This window comes from Neolamprologus brichardi, chromosome 7 (assembly GCF_056152115.1).
Source record: "Neolamprologus brichardi isolate AB-2024 chromosome 7, ASM5615211v1, whole genome shotgun sequence".
NCBI classification, from domain to species: Eukaryota; Metazoa; Chordata; class Actinopteri; order Cichliformes; family Cichlidae; genus Neolamprologus; species Neolamprologus brichardi.
Window position 1 is genome coordinate 37,530,842 of NC_142110.1, and position 26,398 is coordinate 37,557,239.

Consider the following 26,398-nt stretch of genomic DNA (forward strand, 5'->3'; position numbering starts at 1 on the left):
ATATTGCACTGTAACAAGATGATGTCATTTTAATGTTGTGGCTGATTTGTGTATATGCAAACTCAGTAGGAAGCCAGAACTGTGGGACTTCAAAAACCTACTTATTTTAGATCAAATGTTAAAAAGTACTTTTAACGTAAATCTGAACTCTTTTGGGAATAATTAAAGTTATATAGCATTTTAAAAGTTGTGTGAATACTATATTCACTATATTTTTTTCAACTAGTTTGAGACCAAACAACGCAAAGTACTAAAAAAAGAAATACTCTAGATAGTTGGAAAATTTTGAGTCAGCGTTTCTTATTTCAGCTCACAAGTCTTTAAGGAGGGAAGTAAAAAATCTGGTTTTATAGTAGTCCACCACAAGGCAGGACCATCGGTTGACATTTTTGGCTTTTTAGTTTAAATAGCTAAGCTGCTATTGAATTGATGACTTTGGCAAAGTATGACTTTTCCTGTTCTGCCACCATCAGGTTATCATCACCCAGTACTTTGGTATAAAGGATGGCGTATATATATATATATATATATATATATATATATATATATATTAGGGGTGCAACGATACACAAAATTCACGGTTCGGTTCGATTCAATACTTTGGTGTCACGGTTTGATATTTTTTCGATACAAAAAAAAAATGTTCATGCCTTTTTAATTTGTCATTTATTAAATTTTCACGGCACATTCTGCACCACATCTCTGTGCGTTCATCATTTGTTTGAAGCCAGCTCACCTTCTGCAACCACTTTTCCGAGAATACGCGCTTCTTTTGTGGTTCGGACTCCTTCTGACATTTCTTTGGAGGTGGAGGAACATCACAGTAATTGCTTAAAGGAGCTTCTTCGACATCTTTAAGAGTTCTAAACAAATGTCTGTCCTCCTCCAGAAAATCTTATGTACGCAAACACGCGTTGCAACTTCTTATCTTGTGCGCGTTTTTTATTTTGACAGCGAATGCGCACCTGCGGACCACTTATATGCAGCCCTGGTTATTTAGCTCGTCATATTGCAGCCACAGAAATTCTTTTGTCCATGAAACCATAAAGCTGCACTTTCTTTTTGCCTTATAGTCTGATTTGTCATAACTTTTCCGTTTTGTGGTCACTTCTTCACCCTGACCTGTCTTATTTGGCTCAGCAGAACTGAAATATATATCCTGCTGCTTTTACACACGCACTAACATAACGCTCAGCGATTCTCTGCTCGATCAACCTCTCACATGTTTAAGCTTGCTGCCGGAGATTTCACTTGTCATGTTTGCATAGTAAGCTAACGATTGATAAGATGATGTCAGAGGAATTGGTGCGCAAATTATCATCACTCACCAATCAGTGCTGTCGCTCTCTATACACAGTTCGTGCGATTGCAAAGTGAAAGCAAAAAACAAGCGCAAATTCAAACGCGATTTCAATATGTCACATATTGACAGTGGCTCACCGATGCCAATGACATAATTACCCAGCTACATTTCCGAAAAAATGCAAAAGCATTGACATATATTTTTCCTTCCTACGATAGGCCGACGGGCAGGGCAGAGATCGATTTTGGTAGCCCGACTGGAAAAATCGCTAGCCCCGGGACGTCGGGCTAGCAATTTTGCGAGCCCTGTATCTGATTGAGGAATCACTCATCTTTGGAAAAGAGAGTTTATTATGGAGAAATGGCTCTTTCCAAAATAAAAACTATACTATACGCTTCTTCTGGGCTATATTCTCAGCAGCATATTAAACATATCAGGTCCCCATAAGGAGAATCATGTGCTAATGGCTGTCTAAATGACTCGGGTAAAGTTTGTTGTTTTTCTCTGCTTCCACTTGTCTTTGCACGAGGATGATGTCGGCGTAAATGTGCAGTCATATTTGTTGTGTTCCCACTAGTGCTGTCAGCGTTAATCTGAAATGACGGTAACGCCACAACACGGCAAATCTCTGTTAACAAGCTACCGCTGGACGGCCTTCACGTTAATGAGCTAACTGCGCTAACACACTAGTTCTCACCCATGTAATTGAGCATTGCTGGCACAGCCAACATACTGTTTTACTTTAGTCTATGACGCGCTTACCTTCAGGGTCATACTTCACATGAAAACCAAAATAGTTCCAAACGCCAGATCTGAATGAGGGTGGGGGAGGTTCAATTTGCCATGTTGCAACGAGCTTAGCTTCTGTCTTGCTAGCTTGTCCTGCGCTCAGTGAATCTTCGTTCGACTACTCCGCCTAGGCTGCGCTGTCGAGTGCAGATCCACTGAGCGCTCAACACAGACAGCACCGTCAGAAGGAAAGTTGATAAAATAAATTAAAAATGTTGTATTGTTCGATACATATGCGTACCGAACCGAAAGCACTGTATCGAACGGTTCAATAGCGATACGAGTATTGTTGCACCCCTAAAATATATATGTATATATATATATATATATATATATATATATATATATATATATATATGTATGTGTGTGTGTGTGTGTACATTAATGAACCGCTGTACCTAACTGTCAGTATTACGATCACTACACATTCTTGGGCTTGCTCAGATTTAAATCCACATACACACTACCATAACAGCAACCTTGGAAATTCTCTGCGTGTCTCGCTGTGTGAGCACACTCTGAAAACTCTTCAAATATGTGATGAATACCTGATGTTAAAGTATGTGTTGTATTCATCTCAGTTGGAGGCTGTTCGGTGCCCTGAGCTTTAAAGTGTTGATGGACGTGTATCACATGTGATTCACAGCGCAAGCATTGCTTTGGATTACTGTCTTCACTGTGTTTCCCTCACAGTTGCACTATAATCTGTTTAAATCCAAATCCAACCCTATGGAGGCCTTTTAGTGTGATTCGGGGCCATGCCTGAAGTTTGAGTTCTGCAGTGCTGTAGGAATTTAATATTTATAGTCATGCCTTTGGATTAATGATTTTGTTTGTCCAAAGCTGAAGCACCATTTTCTGTTAAATGCTGTTGTTTACCTCTTTAGGTAACAGCAAATGAGCAATTTGACTTCTTTCCCCTTTCTACTTGCACTCTGGTCAGAGGCTAATGTCCAATTTACTGTAGCTTGCTGGCAGATACAAACAGCCTTGAACAGTTCTAACCCACAAAACAAATACCCTTGGTTTCATATTCTCTAACAGATGCAGCACCTGTTGTTTTCCAAATCGATACCGGTGCTATTGTAACAGACATATTTTGAAAATAGACCCAAACAAGCAGGGACCACAGCAAAATGCATGGATGAGAAACAGAATTTAATCAGAAAACATTTAGGCAAGGGGAGCTCCTTTATCTTTAAGTTTTAATTGTGGTAGGTAAAAGAAGAGCTGGCTGCTGATAAATCTGTGACTGTGCCCTCTGTGATGATTAATCAGCTGCTCCCCATTTCTTTCCTTATGTAGATTAAAATGGCAACAACGCAGAATTTCAGCAGCAGCATGCCTGTCACTGACTTTTCTATTTCTGCCAGCTGATAAATCTATGCGAGACAGGGCGCTTTCTTTTGTGAGCTACTGGCTCATTTAGTATAGCTTTATACATTTTCCAGAGTGCTGTGCTGTCACCGTGCTTGTGTTTATGTGCATCCTCTCAGTGTCAGAGGAAGGGATAATACGTCTGTGGGAAATGTCTAGAGACCATCTGTGTTACCATGGCTGAGAGCTTCACCTGTGCGGGCCGCTTTGTTTGGCATCTCTCTGAATTTTTGGTTCAAATTTAATGATGGAAAATGTCCTGTAGTTGATTTTTTTGCCCCCCCCTCTCTCTCTTCTTGCTGTAGCCTCCCTTTCTTTTCCCTCTCTTTCAAAAATAATCTTTCTTTTAACTCATGTGGATCCACTTTATTGCCTTGCTATTTCACCATTCACATAAATAAGCCTTACCTTGTCAAGCAGTAAAACTATAAACATTTTTATTCAGCTGAAGCTTGCACGTATTTGCCAGATGCGGGGCAGAGGTCTGGTTATAATTCTTTAATCAGCGACTTGATGACTATCTGTACTTTGTGATGAATCCTTATCATCTCCATTCTTATTAGTTAACAAGAGGCAAATAAGGGTGATACATAATAAGTAGATGATGCTGAGCATCTGTTCATTAAGAGCCAAATGAGGAAGCTTAGTCATGGCAACAGGGAGTCTTCATTTGTATGTGTGTGCATGTTCTCACACTGTGTGAGGGAGAGAAGCAACAGATTCATAATGTTGAAGCTTTACCTTGGCTTGTCATACTCAGTCTCAGCAAACATGCAAGGCCTAAATCCAGCATAATAAGTTCAGGATAGACTCTGTTGTGTTGCTTTGCATGACGTCATGTGGATGAAGGGCAGGAGCAGGGGAGTGTTCACTGTCAAACACTTTGCGATCAAATCTTTTATTTTTTTGCCTGACTTTCACTTTGATTTTGTGGAAAATCTGTGTGTGTTGTTCTGTTGCTGAAGTATGTGAATATGTTAGAACAAGCGCAGCAGCTGTTGACAGCCTGTGTAATTGTTTGTCTTGAGTTCAGACTTTGTCCTGGTCGTGAAATGAACAAGCCAATAAAAGCCTTATGGTTATAGAGAGCTGATAAGGCCTTTGCTGCTCCTGCTGCTGGGTCAAGGATAATAACATTGCTAATTATCAGGAAGTACAGAGATCACTCAAGATGAAATCATCTTCATGAATCTGTTACCTTTTAAAGTCAACACTTGCTTACACCCAGTTTGTACAAACTACATAGTCATTATACATTAGAAACAACAAAGTTTCAATATATATTTGATAATATTCAGGTGATGTGATTCTATACTGATCATTTATTGTTGATACCTACAATTTTTAAAACTTTTGAAATGTGAAAAACAGATTTCCATCACAGGGGGGTATTTTCTTGTCAGTGGACTTGTGCTAAGCCAAATTTGGGTCAGTACTGTATATCGGCAAGAAGAAATACAGTCTGAAAACTGTCAACAAAATGGTAATACATTTGAAATCCTGTGAGTTTTTGACTCTCGTTTAGTCAAGAATTTCAAAAAAGAACAGGTTTAAGGTATATTTGGATTACCATTTTATGCTTTTTCATAAATCACCTGTGACATTATGAGAGAAAGGACATTGTTTTTTTCCACGTTTATCACTTTTGTCCCTTGCTCAGATGTTAAATAAGAGTTTAAATTTAGCCATTTACTGGTGTTATAATTAGATACTTTGATTCATCTTTGTAGTTTTCCCTCTGTACATCACAACAGTCGAACCACAATCAAGCAATTGAGATGTGATTGAAATGCAAAGTTTCGGTTTTAGTTCAAGAGGTTTAACAAAAGCATTGGATAATAAATAAAGCAGATAAATATCTGAAGTTCATTCCAAAGTGTTGAACTTTTTGTTTTGTTTCACTGAAACACTCATTATATGATCCAAAGAGATTTTGATGCAAGCAAAGGAGGTCATCATCAGGCTGAAAACCAAAATAGATCTATCGAAGAAAAAGCAACAACTTTAAAGGTGGCCAACTCAACGTTCTGGTACTGTGTATGTTCTTAAAAATGAAAAATTCACTGGCTGGCTCAGCAACACCAAAAGGCCAGACCAGAGAAGATAAGTTGATGATAGCAGAATTCAGTCTTTGGTTAGGGAAAGCCCTTTCACAACATTCAGCCAAGTCAAGAACTCTCTAAAGATTGTAGGTGTCCAAACTACTGGTTATACTCAAAAATCTATCACTTACATGATTATAGGATGAGAAAAAAGTATGAAGAAGGAAAGGAACAGCTCACAATCTGAAGCATGCCACATCATTTCTCAATGGCATAGGAATGGATGACTGCCAATGGACTCGGGTCACTGGTGTTTATGGATGAAGTATAAGGATGAATTCTGAAATGTACAGGGCTGTACTCTGCTCAGATTCAGCGAAATGCTGCAGAACTGCAAAAATGATTAGATGGAGCTTCACAAGGTGATGGATAGTCACCTGAAGTATGCTGCAAAAGCAACACAAGAGAGTACATGGAAGGGAAACGAGGTCAGTTGGCGACCCTGTGTGTAGAAGCAGAGCAGAGAAAAGGCCCGGACATGACACAGGAGTTCAGAGCTTTCTTTCATCAGTTGATGGCATTGTTTTGCAATCTGCAACTAAGGAAATCAAAGGAATTGAAAAGCTTGGCAGAAAGCAATTCCAATTGATTGGACATTTTAACCTGAATCTTAGATCTGAATTGGGACAGTTCCAATGCCCTAGTCAGTAATGTGCTGTTGAATAATTTAGGCAGAGTTTTCATTGAACAGCTTCCATGAAACTGTGAACTGACCTGAAAATGACCCATCATCTTGATTTCCTCACTCCTGTGTACATATTTGATCACATCTGAGCAGGGATTACTTTGACTGGATTGAATCAGCTGCTGCCTTTTGGCATTAAGTTGCACTCCGTAATGCTTAACTGTAGCCTGCGCTCCATCAGCTCAGCTCATCTCTGTCCTTGAGTGCTGAGTCTCCTGGCTGCTTCAGCCAAATGTCTTCATTGATGTGCTCTAAATAAAACACTTAGATGTCACTTTGCACGTGACTCGCAAAAGATTTATTTGACATTTATGACATTTACTTTCAGAAAACGATATAAGGCCGGGGAGCTTTCTGGCTGCAGAGGCCGCTCTGCCCATTTGTGTAATGATATGGGATGAATTCCAGTTATTGGAAAGCTGTATAAAAATCTGAATGCTCCTTTCCTCGTGTCTGTAAAATTATGACAGAAGTGGCAGCTCTGGTGTAGACTTTTTAGTTTGGAAATCTGTCACAGATGGCTGTCTTCTTGTGTGCAGCCAAGCAAGTAATGTGATTGTGACAATTGTGTCTCTTTTGCCTACAGATTGAACATGCTGCAGGTTGTATGAGTGACAGATATGGGGTCGGCAAGATCTTATTTGCAGACTTTCACTGTGGCGGTGGTTATTTGCCAATTTCGTAAGTTTTTTTTCAAATATCATTTTGCATTCCAGTGTACTTTCTCCATTTGCTCACTGTTATCCTTTGCTTTGTGAACTAACTGAAGCATATTCTCTGATTTTGCTTACAACAAACCCAACAGTAACCACTGAAGGTTTGACCTCTGAGGTGCAGGCAAAGGCTGGAAGCTCCGTGGAGCTGGAGTGCAGACTTCCGTCATCAGACCCAGCAGTTGTGTCCTCTGCATCCCAGCACGTGGTTGAATGGATTCGACAGGGATTTGACATTCCTGTTCTGATTAAATTTGGATCTTATGCACCTCGGGTACATCCACAGTATGAGGGTAAGCATCTGTTACTACATGCATACACTGTTTGCTATAGTTGATGCCATTGTCTCAAGTAGCTTATCTTCATACTGTACATACATGCTACTGATGTAAAGTATAATTATTGTATCTTAGGATTTACTCTAGATATTGTATTGTAAGAGTATTAGCTTAGCTGAATTAGCTTAAGAAGCTATTGGACAGACTGCAAGTAAATCACGTAGAGAAAGTTTGTTTCTCCTGTTAATGATGGCTATTAAATTTGATGATCCCCTGCATGTTGCTACTGCTCTTATGTTTTTTTTACAGGTGTTATTGTTGTTTCTGTATGTGAATATGCTTTAGTAAGGAACTTCAAACAGTGAAGGATTCTTATTTGTTGCCATTGTCAGTACAAAAGCCACTCAGTGAATTTAAGTTGAAAATGATGAAAAGAATGATGGCTGAATATGACATGGTTTGGTTCAAGCTTCTTTTAACTGAAAGAATGTAACCAATATAAGGTTCCCAGAATACACTCAGTACCACACCTTGATGTCCTTTTCAGACCAATCTTATATTTGGAGCTACTGTTAAAGGAGGTGAAACATTGCATCATCGCCTATTGTGCGCACTTTGCACACAGCACAGAGAACAAAGAGTCTACAGGGGGAAAGAGCCGCTATAGTCCAAGGATACCTTTGTGTGGCTCCTGTTATCCTTTAAAGTCGCAAACAATGGAACAAATGTGGAGAAAAAGAAGGCATGTCTGGGTTAGTCAGATCTTTCTTTTGTCAGGGGCATTTTTTTCTTTTCTGCTGTGCTGCCTGAAGAAAAGTTCAACCTATGGACCTCTTCTGTGTTTTTGAATTTCTGCTTGAGAACAATGTAGTCATAGAAAGAAGAATACCAAAGGAGGCATGATGATCCCACTTCAAAGAGTAAAATTCATTTAAACAGTTCAGCTGGTAGCACAAAGCAGACAGCTAACTAACACTGAGTTGTTACCTTGTCATTTATTTTCAGTGATGAGAATACCGATAGGGGGTAGATAGCAGCAATCAACATTTCATTTGTATAATTACTGCTATAGCAATCCTCTTCTGCAATATTCTTCAAAACCCTTCTTACCCGCTGTTGCATCAGTCTCTATAAACTCATTCGATGTGACTAAAAACTGTTCATACCCACACAAATCATTTTAAAATTCTGGCAGAGCTTCCAAAGACACCAGATATATCAGATTTTTTTTCTGAGGAAATGTGTGTTAAAGATGAGGAACAAAAAATGTAGACTGTTTTGATCCGGTGCAGTTTCAAATATTGCACTGACTTTAAAGGTGCATGCGAGGAACTAAAAGAAGAAGTGGAATCAGAACTAAATGAAGTATGTGAAAATATAGATCACTATCACTGAAACTTAATTACCAATCATTTTACGTTTCTTTTTGTGTCATTTTCAATATGTGATGTGTGATATTCAATTCAAATTCAATTCAATTCAGTTTAATTCAATTTTATTTATATAGCACCAAATCACAACAACAGTTGCCTCAAGGTGCTTTATATTGTACAGTACATTATACAATAATAGATACAGAGAAAAACCCAACAATCATATGACCCCCTATGAGCAAGCACTTTGGCGACAGTGGGAAGGAAAAACTCCCTTTTAACAGGAAGAAACCTCCGGCAGAACCAGGCTCAGGGAGGGGCGGGGCCATCTGCTGTGATTGGTTGGGGTGAGAGAAGGAAGACAGGATAAAAGACATGCTGTGGAAGAGAGACAGAGATTAATAACAGATATGATTCAATGCAGAGAGGTCTATTAACACATAGTGAGTGAGAAAGGTGACTGGAAAGGAAAAACTCAATGCATCATGGGAATCCCCCAGCAGCCTATTGCAGCATAACTAAGGGAGGATTCAGGGTCACCTGGTCCAGCCCTAACTATATGCTTTAGCAAAAAGGAAAGTTTTAAGCCTAATCTTAAAAGTAGAGATAGTGTCTGTCTCCCGAATCCAAACTGGAAGCTGGTTCCACAGAAGAGGGGCCTGAAAACTGAAGGCTCTCCTTCTCATTCTACTTTTAAATACTCTGGGAACAACAAGTAAGTCTGCAGTGCGAGAGTGAAGTGCTCTAATAGGGTGATGTGGTACTACAAGGTCCTTAAGATAAGATGGGGCCTGATTATTTAAGACCTTGTGTGTGAGGAGCAGGATTTTGTATTCAATTCTGGATTTAACAGGAAGCCAATGAAGGGAAGCCAAAACAGGAGAAATATGCTCTCTCTTTCTAGTCCCTATCAGTACTCTTGCTGCAGCATTTTGGATTAGCTGAAGGCTTTTCAGGGAGTTTTTAGGACATCCTGATACTAATGAATTACAGTAGTCCAGCCTGGTTGTCACAAAATTATAGATGTTAAAATGCATCTACAATTCCTGCTCCCTAAGGACTTTTCATTTATGTCAGTCTGTCAGTAGATTTCTTGCTTGAGCTCAGGGCAGTTAAAGAAATCAATGGAATAAAACGGGGCTGTCTGTTAGTCACAAACACAATAATGCTATTGGATACAGGTAATTGCTGATTCCTAAATGATTATTGCCTACAAATCCCATAAAAGATTAAAAACAACAATTTGTTGCCGAACTCACTAAATCAATACTTTTAGAAAAGTTGCTGGACACTGTAGTACCTTGCCAGGGGTAAATGGTGATTTGTTGAGGACTATTTTCACCTGTGGATTACACATTGTGTGCTGTGTTTGCACTTACAGCACCAGGGATGCTGTAATGCATTAAGAATTTACTCAAAATAAAATGCAGGGCTTGTGATCAGAACAAAAGGCCACCCAGTGCAATGCAAATACACGGTCGGACGATGAAACTCTATCACCCAGAGGAATGAGATAAACCAGCTTTTGGCTGAATAAACAGTAACAGGCAGTTACATCAATTCATTGTTGGTGTCGGACTATTCATTTTTTAATATAGAATAATTCCAGCTTCATTTTTGAAGTCACTTTCCGTGTACAGTGTACCAATCTCTTTGGTGTCACGTCCATTGATTGCTCTAGGATACAGTAATGAGCTGCAAACACCGGCATTACGTGTTTCTTTGTCAAAGGATCAGAACCTACTTTCAGCTGAGTTAAGGCCTTTGTCATGCGAGCTGGATGCCACTCCCTTGCCCAACCCAGGCAGGAAATATGACACAGACATTTACATAGTAATAAAGTTAGCTGATGAATTATCGTAAGTGGGAGTGGGGCAGACTTTAATTCCAGCCCCGGCTCATAAAAAGCAGTAGCCTTTTGTCACTTACTCTCAAGACAATCCGTCAACGTGCAGCTCATTACACTGCATGTTAGTTTTCAGACGAAGGCTTCTAGTAAAAAGCCCAATAAAAATATGCCTGCCCTTCAACCAATAAATTACACTATTTGTACTCTCAACTCAACTACAAAGCTTTCTTCAAGGAAAAGCAGCAGCTTTAATAGATGGGTTTGCTAATCACATGCCTCTCGGGTGACAAACAAAAAGCTGCAGTTCTATACAGGTTTGAAAAAGATGCTTTGTCCCATCTGAGGCAAAGCTTTCTCACAGGTACCAGCCGGTGTGGGAGTAACAGGTGCAGCATGGGAAACCAACGCTTTAGAGATGGAACGACTGGTGTGTATTTCACCCCCTCGGGCCATGAATGTTCTCGGGTGTCTCAATAGTTTGGCTTCAGGACTCAGTCTCCAACTGTTGTTTAGCTGTTGTGATTCTAATGGAAGTTATCCAAGTGATTCACTCTGCTGAGGCTCATTTTTTTCGTTCCATCATTCCTCCCTTTCATCACCTTAAACTGATTAAACCCATCAACATTCCTTGTCTTTTGGCCATGTTTGTAGCTTTGCAAAGTGTGAGTTGCTTTAGATTTTCATCTGATTGCTCCCCTGAGAGGGTTAAGGGCTGAAAAGGGCTTAAATAAATTTGTGTAATAGAGCTGTAAAGATCAAAGGATTAGCATCTTCTCTGTGGAAAGGACAGAAAGTCCCTCAACACCCATACAGCTGCTGACTATAAAAAAGTAAATACAGCTGTATAAATGCACTGTTCGCAAGCTCTTCCTATTCAAATCCCATCATAATCAGCCTGTGTGCAGGAGCAACACATTACACACAGCTGAAATGGCTAATACTTCCTTTTTTACATGGAAAAACATTAGAGCCTTCACTGGGATTACTCATGTTCGTTACAGCAGTGAGTAGACCTCAGCCTCTGACAGGGACAGAGACCTTCAATACCAAATTTAAAACCGTGACACAGAAGAGCTTAACACACAAAAAAACAAAAAAACAAAAACGAGGAGTGAAACCTTATCGTTTTCTTTTCTCTAACCGAAACCCGAGTGCCTCTGCGAAGCTTGCCAAGGGCTGACGACATCTTATAGAGATGATGTGGGCTTGCTGCCCATGAGTATCACATTCTCAGGGTCATAAATGTCTGGGCTGCGCAAAATGGTATTGAATTTAAATAATTTTTCATACAAGCCCCTGTCACAGAAAACAAGACACTTTCCCCCTGAGATACGTCCCACCCAACCGAAGCCTTTCTTTAGAATTTGAAAACGTCATCTCCAAAATGTTACATATCCATCTTGGAAGAAAGAAAATCAATATCTCTGGTGCATCCTTCACTCTGAATAAAACTGGTAAAAATAAAAAGCACACTCCGCAGTCCTCCAAATGTCCCTTTTGTCAGTAAAGTGCCTGCTTTTTATTGAGCTCTATTAAGGACCTCAAACCTGTGGTCTTTTCATAAGAGTAGGTGTTTTTGTTTGGAATTTTAAAGCATTTTGGTACTGTGATCCCGGCCCGGATTTTCCTTTTTTTTAAAACATAAAATGTATTAAAAAAAAAAAGCTGGAAAAAGCATCTCAAATTAAATACAAATTTACGTGGTACTGTGGCTAAAATACAGTAATGATGAGGCATAAACTCTTTAAGGTTCAATGTAAAAAAATGGTCTTGAGCTGATGTGATTTTTGTAAAAGATCTTACTTCATCTTAGTCCATCTGAAATAAAACGATGCCTTTTAATTATCTCTACTGAAGGAAAAGAGGCTCCTTTTTCCCTCATCGAGTTACTGTCTTAAGAAAGATGATGACCATCACTTTTAATAATGTATTCTAGTAGACTTTTCATTTCAGACTTAATTCCTTCATTTGTAGAGAGTTGTATTTCTTCACAGCACTGAATGGTTTCATGTTTCCCTGTCACCTGAGAATGTATTCAGGAATAATGCCTTTAGGCGGCTTCACTTGGAGACACTATATTCAGCCATGTTTTTGTGTGTGGAGTATGTTGAATTGAGCTGAAAGGAGGATAGCTGAATGAGTCTCAGACCTGCAAAGCTGCTCTTTGGCTAATTTATAATGTTTTCAGTGTGTGGAGCAGTGAACATGACAAGGAAAAGTATTGAGTCTTGTTGGTGCAGGCTGGGTGTCTGTTTTTCAATTTAGGTTCATCATCACATTTTTTCCTGGTGAACACTGTTTCAAAGCAAGTTTTTTAGGGCAAGCTTTCAACAGTTTTTTTAAGGTACCTGTAAAGATCTGCTGCTATGCAGCCACACACTATTGGAAACAGCTGCATTTGAAAGTAGAATATGAATGCAAGCAAAAGAGGAAAACTTAAAATTCACTGCCTGCAATATAGTCTGAGCATCAGAATCTGCAAAACAAATGGAAAATCTGTTAAAATCTAAATTATTTTATATGACTACAATTTTGCATTAAAAGCAGATACACAATATCTGTTTTAAATTTGGATGATATCCTCTTTACCTCCTTATGAAACTCTGCATTACTTCCAGCACTGCTGCTACATGTGGCTCCTGTCTGTTCTGACCAGTTTTACGTCTGCATTTGCAATATGTGGATCTCTTCTCCTGTGTGAAATCAGCCGACCATCAGTTTGGATTTTTCTTATTTGATTTTGCATAGATGGAAGGGGGGCAGGATTACAGAGAGATAGTAGCACAGGTGGTAAGTAATGATTGCAAGATTCCATCATCTTCAATGGTTGAAGCAGATCCTCATACAGTTCAGGTTGTTTGCACCTGATTTGTTCCTCAAACACTGAAGGATGTTACAGTGTATCTCTATATTTGCACAATTTGGATGATTTTCATAGTACACAATCCAGTCACTAAAGACTGCTGTTTAGTTTATGGGTCATAGGAGACCCAGCTCTCATCACCAGGGATGATCCTCAACATGCCAGTTTGACACTGAAGTTGATATTTGCTCTCTACCCAAACATCAGCATCCCAGCAGGGATGAGAGCACTGCAGCACTTTACAAGTAAACAACCTTCAATGAGATAGCGGCCAAATTTAAATCAGGTACGGTTTCTGCTTTTTATAGGTCGATTAGCAGATCCTTTTGATCCCACCTCGTATTTAACAGTTTATGGGTATAAATTATTCCGTTAGATAGCCACTTATTATTTGACAATATAGTATCATAAATAATTCTGACTGATTAACGCCCTATATTTAATAGTTGGTGTTATTTTTGATGGGCAGGAGTGAGTTTGGCTGAAGGACAAAAATGGAAATGCTGTTGTTATATTTACATCAACAATGCAAAGCCAGACTGCCTTCATTTTACTACACTCCTGATTTGTTGGCACACTTTACCTTTCGTTAAAACTTGATTCTCATGCATTCTCATGCATGCACACATTTTCAGACAGTGCCTCTCAGCACAAATAATCTATGTCTAACGGTCTGAGTCGTGCACACTGTCTAAAGTCTAAATTTCCTCTGTCTCTGCCTCTGTGTTGTATTGTTTCTGTGGCCTCACACTTAATTTACCTTGCATTCAAATCCTTTGCTATCACGCATTTTTCAAACAGCAGCAGTGATGGCAGTAGGCCATGCTCTTGTTTCCCTCCACCCCTCTCTTCACTTTTATCTCATCACTCCCAGTCATGTTTCCTCAACATCCCTGCAGCACCACAACCCTTCCTCTAAGGTGCAATAGTGACCCATATCAAACTGATTTCGTAAACAGGCAAGCAGTAGAAAAGGTGCCAGAGGTCAAAGGGTGGAATTTTAAAAAGTGTTAATCCCCTGAGTGTATGCTCATGTGTACTTTACTCTACCTTAACCCCCACCTCACTTTTCCCCTGTGGATTTTGTCCCCTTTGGTGGCTTGGAAAAGTAAATACACTGTGTTATCGGTGTCAGCATACCTAACTCCAACTTCCTGGTTCTTTTTGACTGTCAGGGCTTTCCCTCCCTGTCATAGTAAACAGAAATCAGAGCCTCTGTTAATAATTACCATCACAGCACAGGGATCCCAGTGGGTCTCAGGCTTCCACAGGGCAGTGTGCTTTCTGTTTACATGTCTTCATTTTGAGATGGTGCAGTGAGAGGCTGTGTGTTCTAACACAGTGCGTTCATTGACAGTTTCTCTTCGGCCATGCTTTCCCATGCTATTGGGTCACCGGACAATTGCGTGTCTGTTAAAGTGTGAAAAACTAGATGGACATGGAAAGATGTGGGCTGCAGACTGGAAAAGATAAAGGCTTGATGTTGCAAGCTACACTGACTCCAGGGAGCCGTCACCTGGCAACAGGGAGATCAGATTTCTAAGTTTGTGCGTGCATGTGTGCTGCAGTTTGCGTGTTTGCTTGTGCATATGTTGCTGTGTGGTCGTTTTAAGGCACCATTTGAGGACACTATTCATTTCCTGTGTGACAAAGCATCACAGGCCAACAGATGCACACACCTGAGACCTGACAAGTGAAGTCACAATTGTCTGCACTATTCCTCTGTCACGTTCCATGCACCTACCCTCTCACTTTTTTCCTGCACTCTGTTTCCGCAGGGCGAGTATCTCTGGTACGAATCACCACCCTCAGGCTGGAGGGCCTGCTGCTCGCTGACCAGGGCTTGTATGAGTGTCGAATCCTCTCACTGGATAAGCCAACAGATGAGCTGCAAAATGGCACCTGGACTGTACTTTCTGTTACTGGTGAGGTTAATGGAACAGCTTGTGTGTGTCATTATGGCTGCTCTCAAAGAGGAATTTAGTTGGCTTTTTTACAGTAAGCCAGAGATCAAAATGTAAACAAAGGACAGGATTGAATCCGGTTCGAACAATAATTTCCATCTGAGTCCCCTGGACCAGTTTGTCACTCAAACCACTGAAAATGAGAAACGCTAACTTTTACTACAGCACAGGAAAGCCTGCCTGAGGCCTTGGTACTATTTTGTTACTAGCTGAAATGTTGCTCTTATGTCTTGTTTGCAATTTATTTGATCAGGTTGATTTATTGCTATCATTACAACAGAAGCACATATCCAGCTTAGAAGTTATATTTTGGTCATGTTATACCAACAACTTTAGATTCTTTAGCAGCTCAATGGTGTATTTACCACATATACTGTATATAAAAGATGGACATAACGTCAGCCACTCAGCCATCCATTTGTTGTTTTATGTCTGTCTGTTTCTTCAACAGTAGTCTCTTTTGTTCCTCCTTGTTTAGTGAGGGTTTGATTTGACTAAAAAGACAAAAGGACACTGCTGATGCATATATTTGACTTAATAATCCTGGTCTAAATCCTACCCTTTTTGTCATTTTTTTTACTTTAAATAGGACCTTAATTCACAAAATTACCATGTTCTATTAAATAAAAGAACATCTCTTTAAATTTGTTTTATCCTGTCTTATGTTTGCAGCCAGTGGAGTTGCCCCTTTCTGAGATTTCAAGGAATGCAGTTTTTAGGCACATTTTCTTTATGGCTTTACTTTTAAGATCCCTTTTTATATCATTCACATGCATTTATTTATATATTATACAAATCAAGAAAAAAATGTAACATGAGCTATATGCCTCTATTATAGGCTCAGTTGTGATGTTAGCAAATGACCACGCTGTTAAAACGTAAAACAAAGTCCTGAAGTGCTGCTAGCAACATTGACCACACCACAGTTATTAGAGGGAATTAAAAAAGATAAATTGGTAAGAAAAATTCTTTTTAGGCAAGTGAAGTAAAAAGAAATGCTTGAGTATAGAAAGAATTACTAAATGAAGCAATATTATGTACTAACAATGCTAAAATAAAAATACAAATCTAATTGAGGCCTGTAGAGTCTGAGTTTAACCTCTTGAGTTTTTTGTAATTTCTCTGAGCAATACACGATCTGACCTTTGGGTTAATTAGCTAGAATAGTCACTCCTGGGAACATTGTGGCATTTTGTCTACACACAAGTGAGGGAAGACTTTCTTTTTCACATGACTAAATGTGTGTTTTAAACTGAAATTTTTTTGAGTGCCTCAAGCATAAAAATGGAAATGACTAGAAATGGAACCAAAAATGAGCATGCAGATAGATGTGTGTCATACAGCTTTTTTAAATCTACATTCAATTTTAAACCAATTACCAGGCAACAGCTAACCCCTCATGCTAGCAACAAATGAAACCATAATGCACTAATGCAGACTGCTCACTCTGCATTCCTGTAGCTTGGGATGTGGCAGTATTACATTCAGTAATGGGAGAAGGCGGGAGGAAAGGCGGTGCAGTCAGAATGGAAAGCAAGACCTGGGGTGTGGTTGAATAGTCAAATTTGCTTGGGAAGGTTCCCAACTATGCCAAGTAAGCTGGGAGTATCTGTGCGTCAGCCATGATAAGAGCTTTTTTGCGTTCTCCACATACTAAGGAAAGGTGCTTCAGTGCTTCCTTTATTGCCACTTTTAGCCCAGGACCCACACGACCATCCTCAAGGAAAAGAGAAAAAGGTCATTCTATCCCAGAGTTCTGACCAGTTATGAAAACAACCAAGAAAAAGTGCTAAAGTGTGCAGATCATGTAAATGTTAATTATCAACATGTTTTCCATTTACTAGCTGATATGTTTTGAATTTTAAAGTAAAGATTATGAGTTATTTAGTTGTTAAATTGTATTGGTTTCCAAAGGAAGAAACATAGAAAACATGACTTAATTCCATTATTGTTTTATTCTACATTCTATATAATATATATTAATATAAAGAAGTTTATATTATTCAAATGTGATCTTTTAGCTTACAGTCTACCGTATGAACTTCCACACATCAGGTAACTGCTGTATATACTACATAAAAAAATCACCTCTTAAACTGAAAGAAAACGAACATGATGTTAAAAGAAGGTTTTTTTAAAAAGTGTCTAAACTTTTTTAACAGATCAGGTAATTTGGATAACTTCTGACTTCTTTTACCTGCATTTTGGAAAAAATAGTCATTGACTAGAGTTAGCGTCATACTTCTTGATAGGTGTAAATAATAAATCGTAATATGAAATATGCATCATTATTTTTGCCCTTTGAAGTTTATCTATATTTTCGAAAACCTTTGCTATGATTCCACACAAAAACATACAGAACAAAGTAGGAGTGCGCCTCAGATCAAAGCGGCAGAGACAGTTTCACCGAGCTGGTCTGTGTGAGCATCAGGATAGAGGTGAGAATAGTAATAGATGATGACTGTGTACTTGAGGACTTGGATATTACTTTGTTGGCATGCCCTGCAAGTATGGGCTTTACCTATTGTTTGCACTCCCCTTCAATAATAATCTGTGCGACTGTCACAGGTTTGAATTGGAGAGATAAAAGAACATGCTTCTTTTTCTGTTTTATTAGTCAATAATATACTAAAGCTTATTTTCAGAGAGTAAGTAAAAAAACCTTAAATATTCTTCATATACAGCTACAGTATGGATATAAGTTATGGTGGCTTTTTAACTCTGAAGTGTTTGCAGACAAAAAAGGAAGGCCTGATTGTCCTTCGATAAGATCTGAGATTTAAAGTGTCAGCAAGATGTTCTAAAGGCACATTTAAAAGGCTGCATTTGCAACTGACATTTTCAGTTAAGTATGTGAAATAATAATGTGTCTTTCAGGCTGCTGCTGTAACAAAGCAGGCTGTACTGCTGTCATGTTGTATATAAATGTATTGTCTGCTAATCCAGTTTTTCCTCTTTTGTATTTTTTCCCTTAATACTTCTGCTTTGAAGACAGAGCTTTCTTGCTTTTTACAGAAGGGTAAACAGCTCGAACAGCTTTAATGCTCCTTACCATTGACTCATCAAGTCTGTTGAAATGTACTGGGTGGATGAAACGCCATTCTTCCAAATGAAATTCCCACATTTGGTGTTTTGATAGTGATATTGGAGATTGCTGTTTAACACATCGGTCCAAAATTTCCCACAGGTGTTCAGTCATTTCAAAACTTATCAAACCAATCAGTGGCACCTTTATTCCTATGGAGACCATTTCCATCAGTAAAGAAATATTTCATCATATGAAAAAGTTGAAAATCTTTATATTAATTTGTTACACTTTCCACTCAGGGGACACAAACTACACCATCAGAATGTATGAACATGTATATTTGTTTATGGATGGTGTGAAAGTATTCAATCGGAATTTGTTTTTCCATAAATGGCGGAATCTGTTTTTAAGTTTTTTAAATTTAGATGGTTTATGAGCATCTTTTTAAAGCTGTTTTTATATCCATAGCCCCACCCACCTTCACTGAACCCCCACCTCCTGTCCTCGAGGCTTTGGTTGGAAGTCACATTTCTCTTTCCTGCATGGCTAATGGCAACCCTACTCCAGCCATCACTTGGTTTAAAGACGGCATTGCCATTCCAAAAAATATTTCTGAGGTATGTATTTTTTAAGGGGTTTTAAACCTGCAATACAAATATAGAGCTATAGTTGTTACATGCATGGGGTGAAATAAATAAACAATATTTTCCTCGAAAATAATATATAGTAGTACTCTCTCTTTTTTTTCAACCCTCAGCAGTTGGCTGCACCTTTCTGAGCCTGGTTCTACTGGAGGTTTCTTCCTTTTTAAAAGGGAGCCATCTGATTATTGGGATTTTCTCTATATTATTGTAGGGTCTTTACCTTACTATATAAAGTGCCTTGAGTTGATTGTTGTTGTGATCAATAAAAGTGCATTGAACTGTATAGTGTTCATGCACTGCAATACATACAAAAGTTTGGGTAACACTGAGCAAATGTATCCAAGATGCTTTAAAATCAGCCTCAGTTCAAATGCCCATCCATCCATCCATCCATCCATCCATCCTAGTTGACACAGCAGTGTTGATGCAAAGTGGCACACAAATAGGTTCTAGAAGAGTCCTTGGAAGGAAAACAAAGGCGCTTTGGACACAAGCACCAAATCTGTTATTAAGAAGAGGGGATAAACACCCTCCTACCTGTTGAAATATTGTGGCACAGGAAACATCGTGTGGATACATGTGAAGTATGCACGTAGGAAGTGAAGATTCTACTATATTACTATTCTACTATCAGCTAGATGCAAATGTCATACAGTACTAAATACTGACATTATACTGTAGGGTGCCAATGCTTTTGCACAGGCTACAATTGCTGCGACCTATTGTACTTTCTGTGTTTTTACCTGCCTGCTGCATTCAGCCACCTCTTTACTATGTCATATTTATCAGGATGGAGTTTTATCTCTGCGAGCAGTGAGCATACATTCAGCAGGACAGTACACTTGCCACGCCTCCAACTTTGCGGGAAACGTGACTTGCGTGACAAAAGTGAAGATCAAAGGTCAGTTGTTGCCTAACAGTCTGTCTGTCTGTCTTTCTGCCTGCCAATTCCTTTAGTTTCTGTGATGTCTGTGTGCCCAACTGGCTTGAAGCCACCATAATTTACATTTCTGTTTCTTGCCCTTGCATCATGCAACAGAGCGGTAAAAGAAGTTCAAACTGAACTTGACTGGTATTTAGCCACGCAGTGACTAAATAAGAGTCAATATCATGATGTGAGACAAGATATCATCTGGGACTTGCCAATGTTGCTTTATCGTGATAAAGCTTTGTGTTTTGCTCAGTGTGAAGGCTTCATTTTAGAGAAGTTGATGTAACTTACTAAAAGTTTATTGTCTGTGGTCATATATATATATATATATATATATATATATATATATATATATATTTTTTTTTTTCCTGAAATCATTAGTACATGAATGAAGAATATAAATATTATGAAAAGAGAATTTTTTTTTTCTTTTATGAATAAAATGCATAATTAGTTCTTATTTTGAAAAATAAACTTTTCTTTTGATAATAATTGTTTCTAATTGCTTGTAATACATGCAGGTGTTCACACACATGTGAAAATTACAAAGATGTTTTCAAATCATAGATCTACCGTCCAGTTTAGGGAGAAATGCATGTAAAATATGCAAATAGGTTACTGTATATCATTGGATTACACCAACACACCACTGCGTAATACACTGTGGAATATATTTCTGACTTCTTCTGTACTCCTACTCCAACTCCTACTGCTGATTTTCCTCTGGAGGACCAGGATTCATCTGTAGCTTGGTGTATGGGGAAATAATTTTTGTTTTGGCAAAAAGTCTTGTTGAGGCTTCACTTAATTTTGGAATCTCACAGATGCAGTGGCCACATTTTAAATAATAATCATGAGCACGTACGACTCTAAGTCACATTATCTGAGCTTTGGCTGCATTCCTCTGAAGCATTGCCACATGGATGGATTACTGACTAATAGCTGATCTGGATGGAATCAAACTAAAAGCCTTGAGTAACCTCTAAACACTCACTCTTGCATATATATGTCATGCATTTATGATTATAAACTTGTTCAGTAATGAGCACTGTAATGATTATGATCTTGTTTATATATGTATATAAGACATGCGGTGTTAGATCTTTTTTATTAGCTCTGTGCAAAGAGCACACATGTTAATACAAGTTTGGAGTGGCTCAGGGAAGAGATAAATGTGACATTGTAATGGCACTAAAATAGCTGCGTTTGACAAATTCTTTTCAGTTGCTTTGGTGTACACACTGTTTTTCTTTTTGACTTTTGGCTTGGTTTGTATTAGCACATTTGTCACCACAACTAAAGGCTTCAAAAGAGTCATTGTAGAAACCCTCATGTGTTAAAATATTCAGTCAACCATTATAACCTTAGGAAGCTAGAGACTGACTGATTTGTTGGTGTATATGGTGTCAGGTCATAGACTACAGATAAGTGATGGATGCAGCCTCCGTGAGGTCTCCCATTAGTTTGGAAAGTCACTCTTGAAGCTTTGAGTTAAACATTTAAGACATAAGATAGCTCAGATTTTTAAGGGCACTCTGTGCTCATACTTGTCAATCAAAACATAGACCTGCTCTAAAGTATACCAAATCTCATTTTCCTTTTACCACATGTGGAGCCATACTTTATATAATAAACAGCATTTACTCATCAGTGAAGTTACAGATTTAGTCAAATGTTGGCTAATTTTGTCATATATGAATTGCATATGATATATGTATGTGTGTGTGTATATATATATATATATATATATATATATGTATATATATATGTGTGTGTGTGTGTGTATGTATATATATATGTGTGTGTGTGTGTGTATGTGTATATATATATGTGTGTATGTGTATATATATATGTGTGTATGTATATATATATATGTATGTATGTGTGTATATATATATATATGTATGTATGTGTGTATATATATATATATGTATGTATGTGTGTATATATATATATATATATATATATATATATATATATATAAAAACACCCAGCACGCCCCTGCGGGTGGTTTATCCTTCAAGCTCAGGTCCTCTACCAGAGGCCTGGGAGCTTGAGGGTCCTGCGCAGTATCTTAGCTGTTCCCAGGACTGCGCTCTTCTGGACAGAGATCTCCGATGTTAGTCCCAGGATCTGCTGGAGCCACTCGCCTAGCTTGGGAGTCACCGCACCTAGTGCTCCGATTACCACGGGGACCACCGATACCTTCACCCTCCACATCCTCTCGAGCTCTTCTCTGAGCCCTTGGTATTTCTCCAGCTTCTCGTGTTCCTTCTTCCTGATATTGCTGTCATTCGGAACCGCTACATCGATCACTACGGCCGTCTTCTTCTGTTTGTCTACCACCACTATGTCCGGTTGGTTAGCCACCACCATTTTGTCCGTCTGTATCTGGAAGTCCCACAGGATCTTAGCTCGGTCATTCTCCACCACCCTTGGGGGCATTTCCCATTTTGACCTCGGGACTTCCAGGTTATACTCGGCACAGATGTTCCTGTACACTATGCCGGCCACTTGGTTATGGCGTTCCATGTATGCCTTGCCTGCTAGCATCTTGCACCCTGCTGTTATGTGCTGGATTGTCTCTGGGGCATCTTTACACAGCCTGCACCTGGGGTCTTGCCTGGTGTGATAGACCCCAGCCTCTATGGCTCTTGTACTCAGAGCTTGTTCTTGTGCTGCCATGATTAGTGCCTCTGTGCTATCTTTCAGTCCAGCTTTGTCCAGCCACTGGTAGGATTTCTGGATATCAGCCACCTCCTCTATCTGCCGGTGGTACATACCGTGCAGGGGCCTGTCCTTCCATGATGGTTCCTCGCCTTCCTCCTCATTCTTGGGTTTCTGCTGCCTGAGGTATTCACTGAGCACGCTGTCAGTTGGGGCCATCTTCCTGATGTATTCTTGGATGTTCGTTGTCTCATCCTGGACTGTGGTGCTGACACTCACCAGTCCCCGGCCCCCTTCCTTCCGCTTAGCGTACAGCCTCAGGGTGCTGGACTTGGGGTGAAACCCTCCATGCATGGTAAGGAGCTTTCTTGTCTTTATGTCAGTGGCTTCTATCTCCTCCTTTGGCCAGCCTATTACCCCAGCAGGGTACCTGATCACGGGCAGGGCGTACGTGTTGATGGCCCGGATCTTACCGTTCAACTGACTCCTCAGGACTTGCCTGACCCTCTGCAGGTACTTGGTGGTTGCAGCTTTCCTAGCGGCCTCTTCATGGTTCCCATTCGCCTGCGGGATCCCCAGGTACTTGTAACTGTCCTCTATGTCTGCAATGTTGCCTTCTGGTAGTTCAATCCCTTCAGTTCTGACTACCTTCCCTCTCTTTGTTACCATCCGACTACACTTCTCCAGTCCGAACGACATTCCAATGTCATTGCTGTATAGCCTGGTAGTGTGGATCAGTGAATCGATGTCTCGTTCACTCTTGGCATACAGCTTGATGTCATCCATGTACAGGAGGTGGCTGACAACTGCTCCGTTCCGTAGTCGGTATCCGTAGCCAGTCTTGTTAATGATCTCACTGAGGGGGTTCAGGCCTATGCAGAACAGCAGTGGGGACAGAGCATCTCCTTGGTAGATCCCGCACTTGATGGTGACTTGTGCTATGGGCTTGGAGTTGGCCTCTAGTGTTGTACGCCACATCCCCATTGAGTTCCTGATGAAGGCTCTTAGGGTCCCATTGATCTTGTACAATTCTAGGCATTCCAGTATCCAGCTGTGGGGCATTGAGTCATAGGCCTTCTTGTAATCAATCCAGGCAGTGCACAGGTTGGTTAGTCTGGTCTTGCAGTCTCGGCTGACTGTTCTGTCTACCAGTAGCTGGTGTTTTGCGCCTCTGGTATTCTTGCCAATTCCTTTCTGTGTCCCGCTCATGTATTGAGCCATGTGCCTGTTCATCTTAGCCGATATGGTGCCTGACAGGAGCTTCCATGTAGTACTGAGGCAGGTTATTGGTCGGTAGTTGGAGGGGACCGGTCCCTTCTTGGGGTCCTTGGGGATCAGGACTGTCCGGCCTTCGGTTAGCCATTCCGGGTGTCCCTCGTTAACTAGCAGCTGGTTCATTTGTGCTGCTAGACGCTCGTGGAGTGCAGTCAGCTTCTTTAGCCAGTAGGCGTGAACCATGTCGGGCCCTGGTGCTGTCCAACTCTTCATACTGGAGATCCTTTCTTGGATATCTGCCACTGTGATGGTTACTGGACCCTGTTCAGGGAGGTCGCTATGGTCTGCCCTCAGATCCACTAGCCACTGAGCATTGCCGTTATGGGTTGCGTCCTTCTCCCATATGCTCTTCCAGTATTGCTCCGTCTCCAGCCTTGGTGGTGCTGTTCTCTTATTATTGTTCCCTTGCCACTGAGAGTACACCTTTGCTGGTTCTGTGGAGAACAGCTGGTTTATTCTCCTGCCTTCTATCTCTCTGGTGTACCTCCTCAAGCGGCTGGCTAAGGCTGTGAGTCTTTGCTTGGCAGTTTCCAAGGCCTCAGGTATGGACAGCTTGCTGTATTTCTTATGCACCTTCTTTGTCACACCTTTCTGCAACTCCGTTAGTTGGCTAACCTCTCTCCGTGCTACTTTGATCTTGCCCTCTAGCCTCCTTCTCCATGGAGGGTACTGCCCCTTGTGGCTGTTCAACTTGTAGCCAAGCATCTCACTGATCACTGCTGCCGTATTGTAGATCAGCTTGTTAGTGTCGGTAATCGTGGTTGTAGGTATTGTCCGTAGTGCTGCATTAACATCCTCTAGCAGACTTTCTGAGGGTACTTCACGTAATCTTGGTAACCGGCTACGGGGGGTCCAGGTTTCAAGCTTGGCCATGATCCTATCTTTCAGGTCAGTTCCTCTCGCACTCAACGATCCTTCTCCTGTCGCACTTGGGGCTATGTACCCAATCTCGGGTGGGGGTGATGATATCTCCCCCCTGACCTGGCGTCCTGACTCCTCCTTGCCGTAGCATTTATGTTGTACCTCGTCAATCTCTAGCTGTGAAAGCAGCCCCTTCTTTCGAATGTTGGAACACTGAGCTACTAGTTGTTTCGCCGTCATTGTGGATGTTGGGTATTGAAGAATCCATAGGTCCCTCATCCTATTCATGTAGCCCCTTCCGCCGGGGTTACTTGCATAGTAGCATTCCAACAACGCCCTGTTTTCATCTCTTGCCCACCGATGCCTTCTTGTTCCAGTAGCCACTTCTCGTCAGGGTGCCCTGGTTCCTCAACACCTGACGCGGACCTTGTTGATCCGGGCGACGTCCGAGCCGGCATGCCTTCATATTTATCTGTCTCGCTGATGTCTGCGGTAGGCTCGCTTAGCATAGGGGGTCTAGCCTCCACTTTTCAGAACCAGAAACCTTATGTATAGTTAATGTTTCCAGTGTGCAATGGCATGAAAACAGAACAAAACATAGTACATATACATTAAAAGATGCTTGCAACATTTGCAAAGATGTTTTTACATAGTTTCTCTAGTAGAGTGGTTCTGATTCATTTTTAAATAGTAAAGCAATGATACCTTAATTGTCTTTTGTAAGTAAAATTTTAATGTACTGCACTTACATACAGTGACTAACACTACCTATCATTAAAAACAAAAAAAAAAAAATACAAATGTTTCAGAAAGCTGTAAAAAGCTCATTTAAAATGAAGAAATATATATATATATATATATATATATATATATATATATTTATTTAGTTATTTACTATACAAATAACAAACCAATTAAATCATGTTCTTAAACCCACATTTGAGCCAGCACACTGGACTTCTCTGACAAGTATATCATTCAACCACTAAAACTAATTTATCTATTCAGGAATGCAAGTAAATATCTGTAGTTTGCCATCTTAATCAAAAAATAATAATGTCCTTAACATTTTTTTCTGTTTCTTTTGTAAAACAGTAAATTTGAAAATTAAGAGATAACAACAGTAATTAATTAAAATTATATTTTTAATGCTAAAATATGAAGTGCTTATGCATACTGATACATTAACCATCACAGAAAATATTCTAGTAATTGCCTATACTCTTAGTTTAGGGCATCTGTGCATCTATAGAGCACCCTTGTACTCTATATACCGTATATACTCTGCATGTATGGATTTTTGTCAGATATATTGATGTAATAATTTTTTACTTCTCTAAAAATGTTTAAGCACTGGCCTCACATATGCACAATCTGAGCTGTGTTTACTATTTCTACAAAATAGTGTCTTGACAAATCAGTTACTAATTACAGGTGAAGTCTATGCTCCAACTTATCACCTGTATGGCACATATTGAGAATATTAATTTTTAAGTAAGTACGTACTTTGGTTTCTGAACAAGTACCCAGCAGACCTTAGAGAGAGACAAAGGGCTGCTCATAAAGAATGTAAAAGATGTAAAAAATACAGTGTATGTGACGTGTCTGGCCAAGCAAAGACATGATGGGGACCGCTGCAACATCACAGAATGTTTTGTATATTTTAGTGTTACGGTTAAAAGAAATGTTTGAAAAG

The 26,398-nt window shown here is 39.8% G+C and overlaps 1 protein-coding gene across 1 annotated transcript in view; it reads left to right on the plus strand.

Moving 5' to 3' along the window:
* The window catches only part of igsf9a (immunoglobulin superfamily, member 9a), a 57,681-nt gene that overhangs the window by 3,222 nt on the left and 28,061 nt on the right, over positions 1 to 26,398 (plus strand). The window contains exons 2-6 of the mRNA XM_006795662.3: positions 6,843 to 6,937; positions 7,062 to 7,262; positions 15,111 to 15,257; positions 18,793 to 18,941; positions 19,758 to 19,869. Of these exons, the coding sequence (XP_006795725.2) occupies positions 6,877 to 6,937; positions 7,062 to 7,262; positions 15,111 to 15,257; positions 18,793 to 18,941; positions 19,758 to 19,869 (670 nt within the window). The 5' untranslated portion in view covers positions 6,843 to 6,876. The remainder of the gene's footprint in view (positions 1 to 6,842; positions 6,938 to 7,061; positions 7,263 to 15,110; positions 15,258 to 18,792; positions 18,942 to 19,757; positions 19,870 to 26,398) is intronic.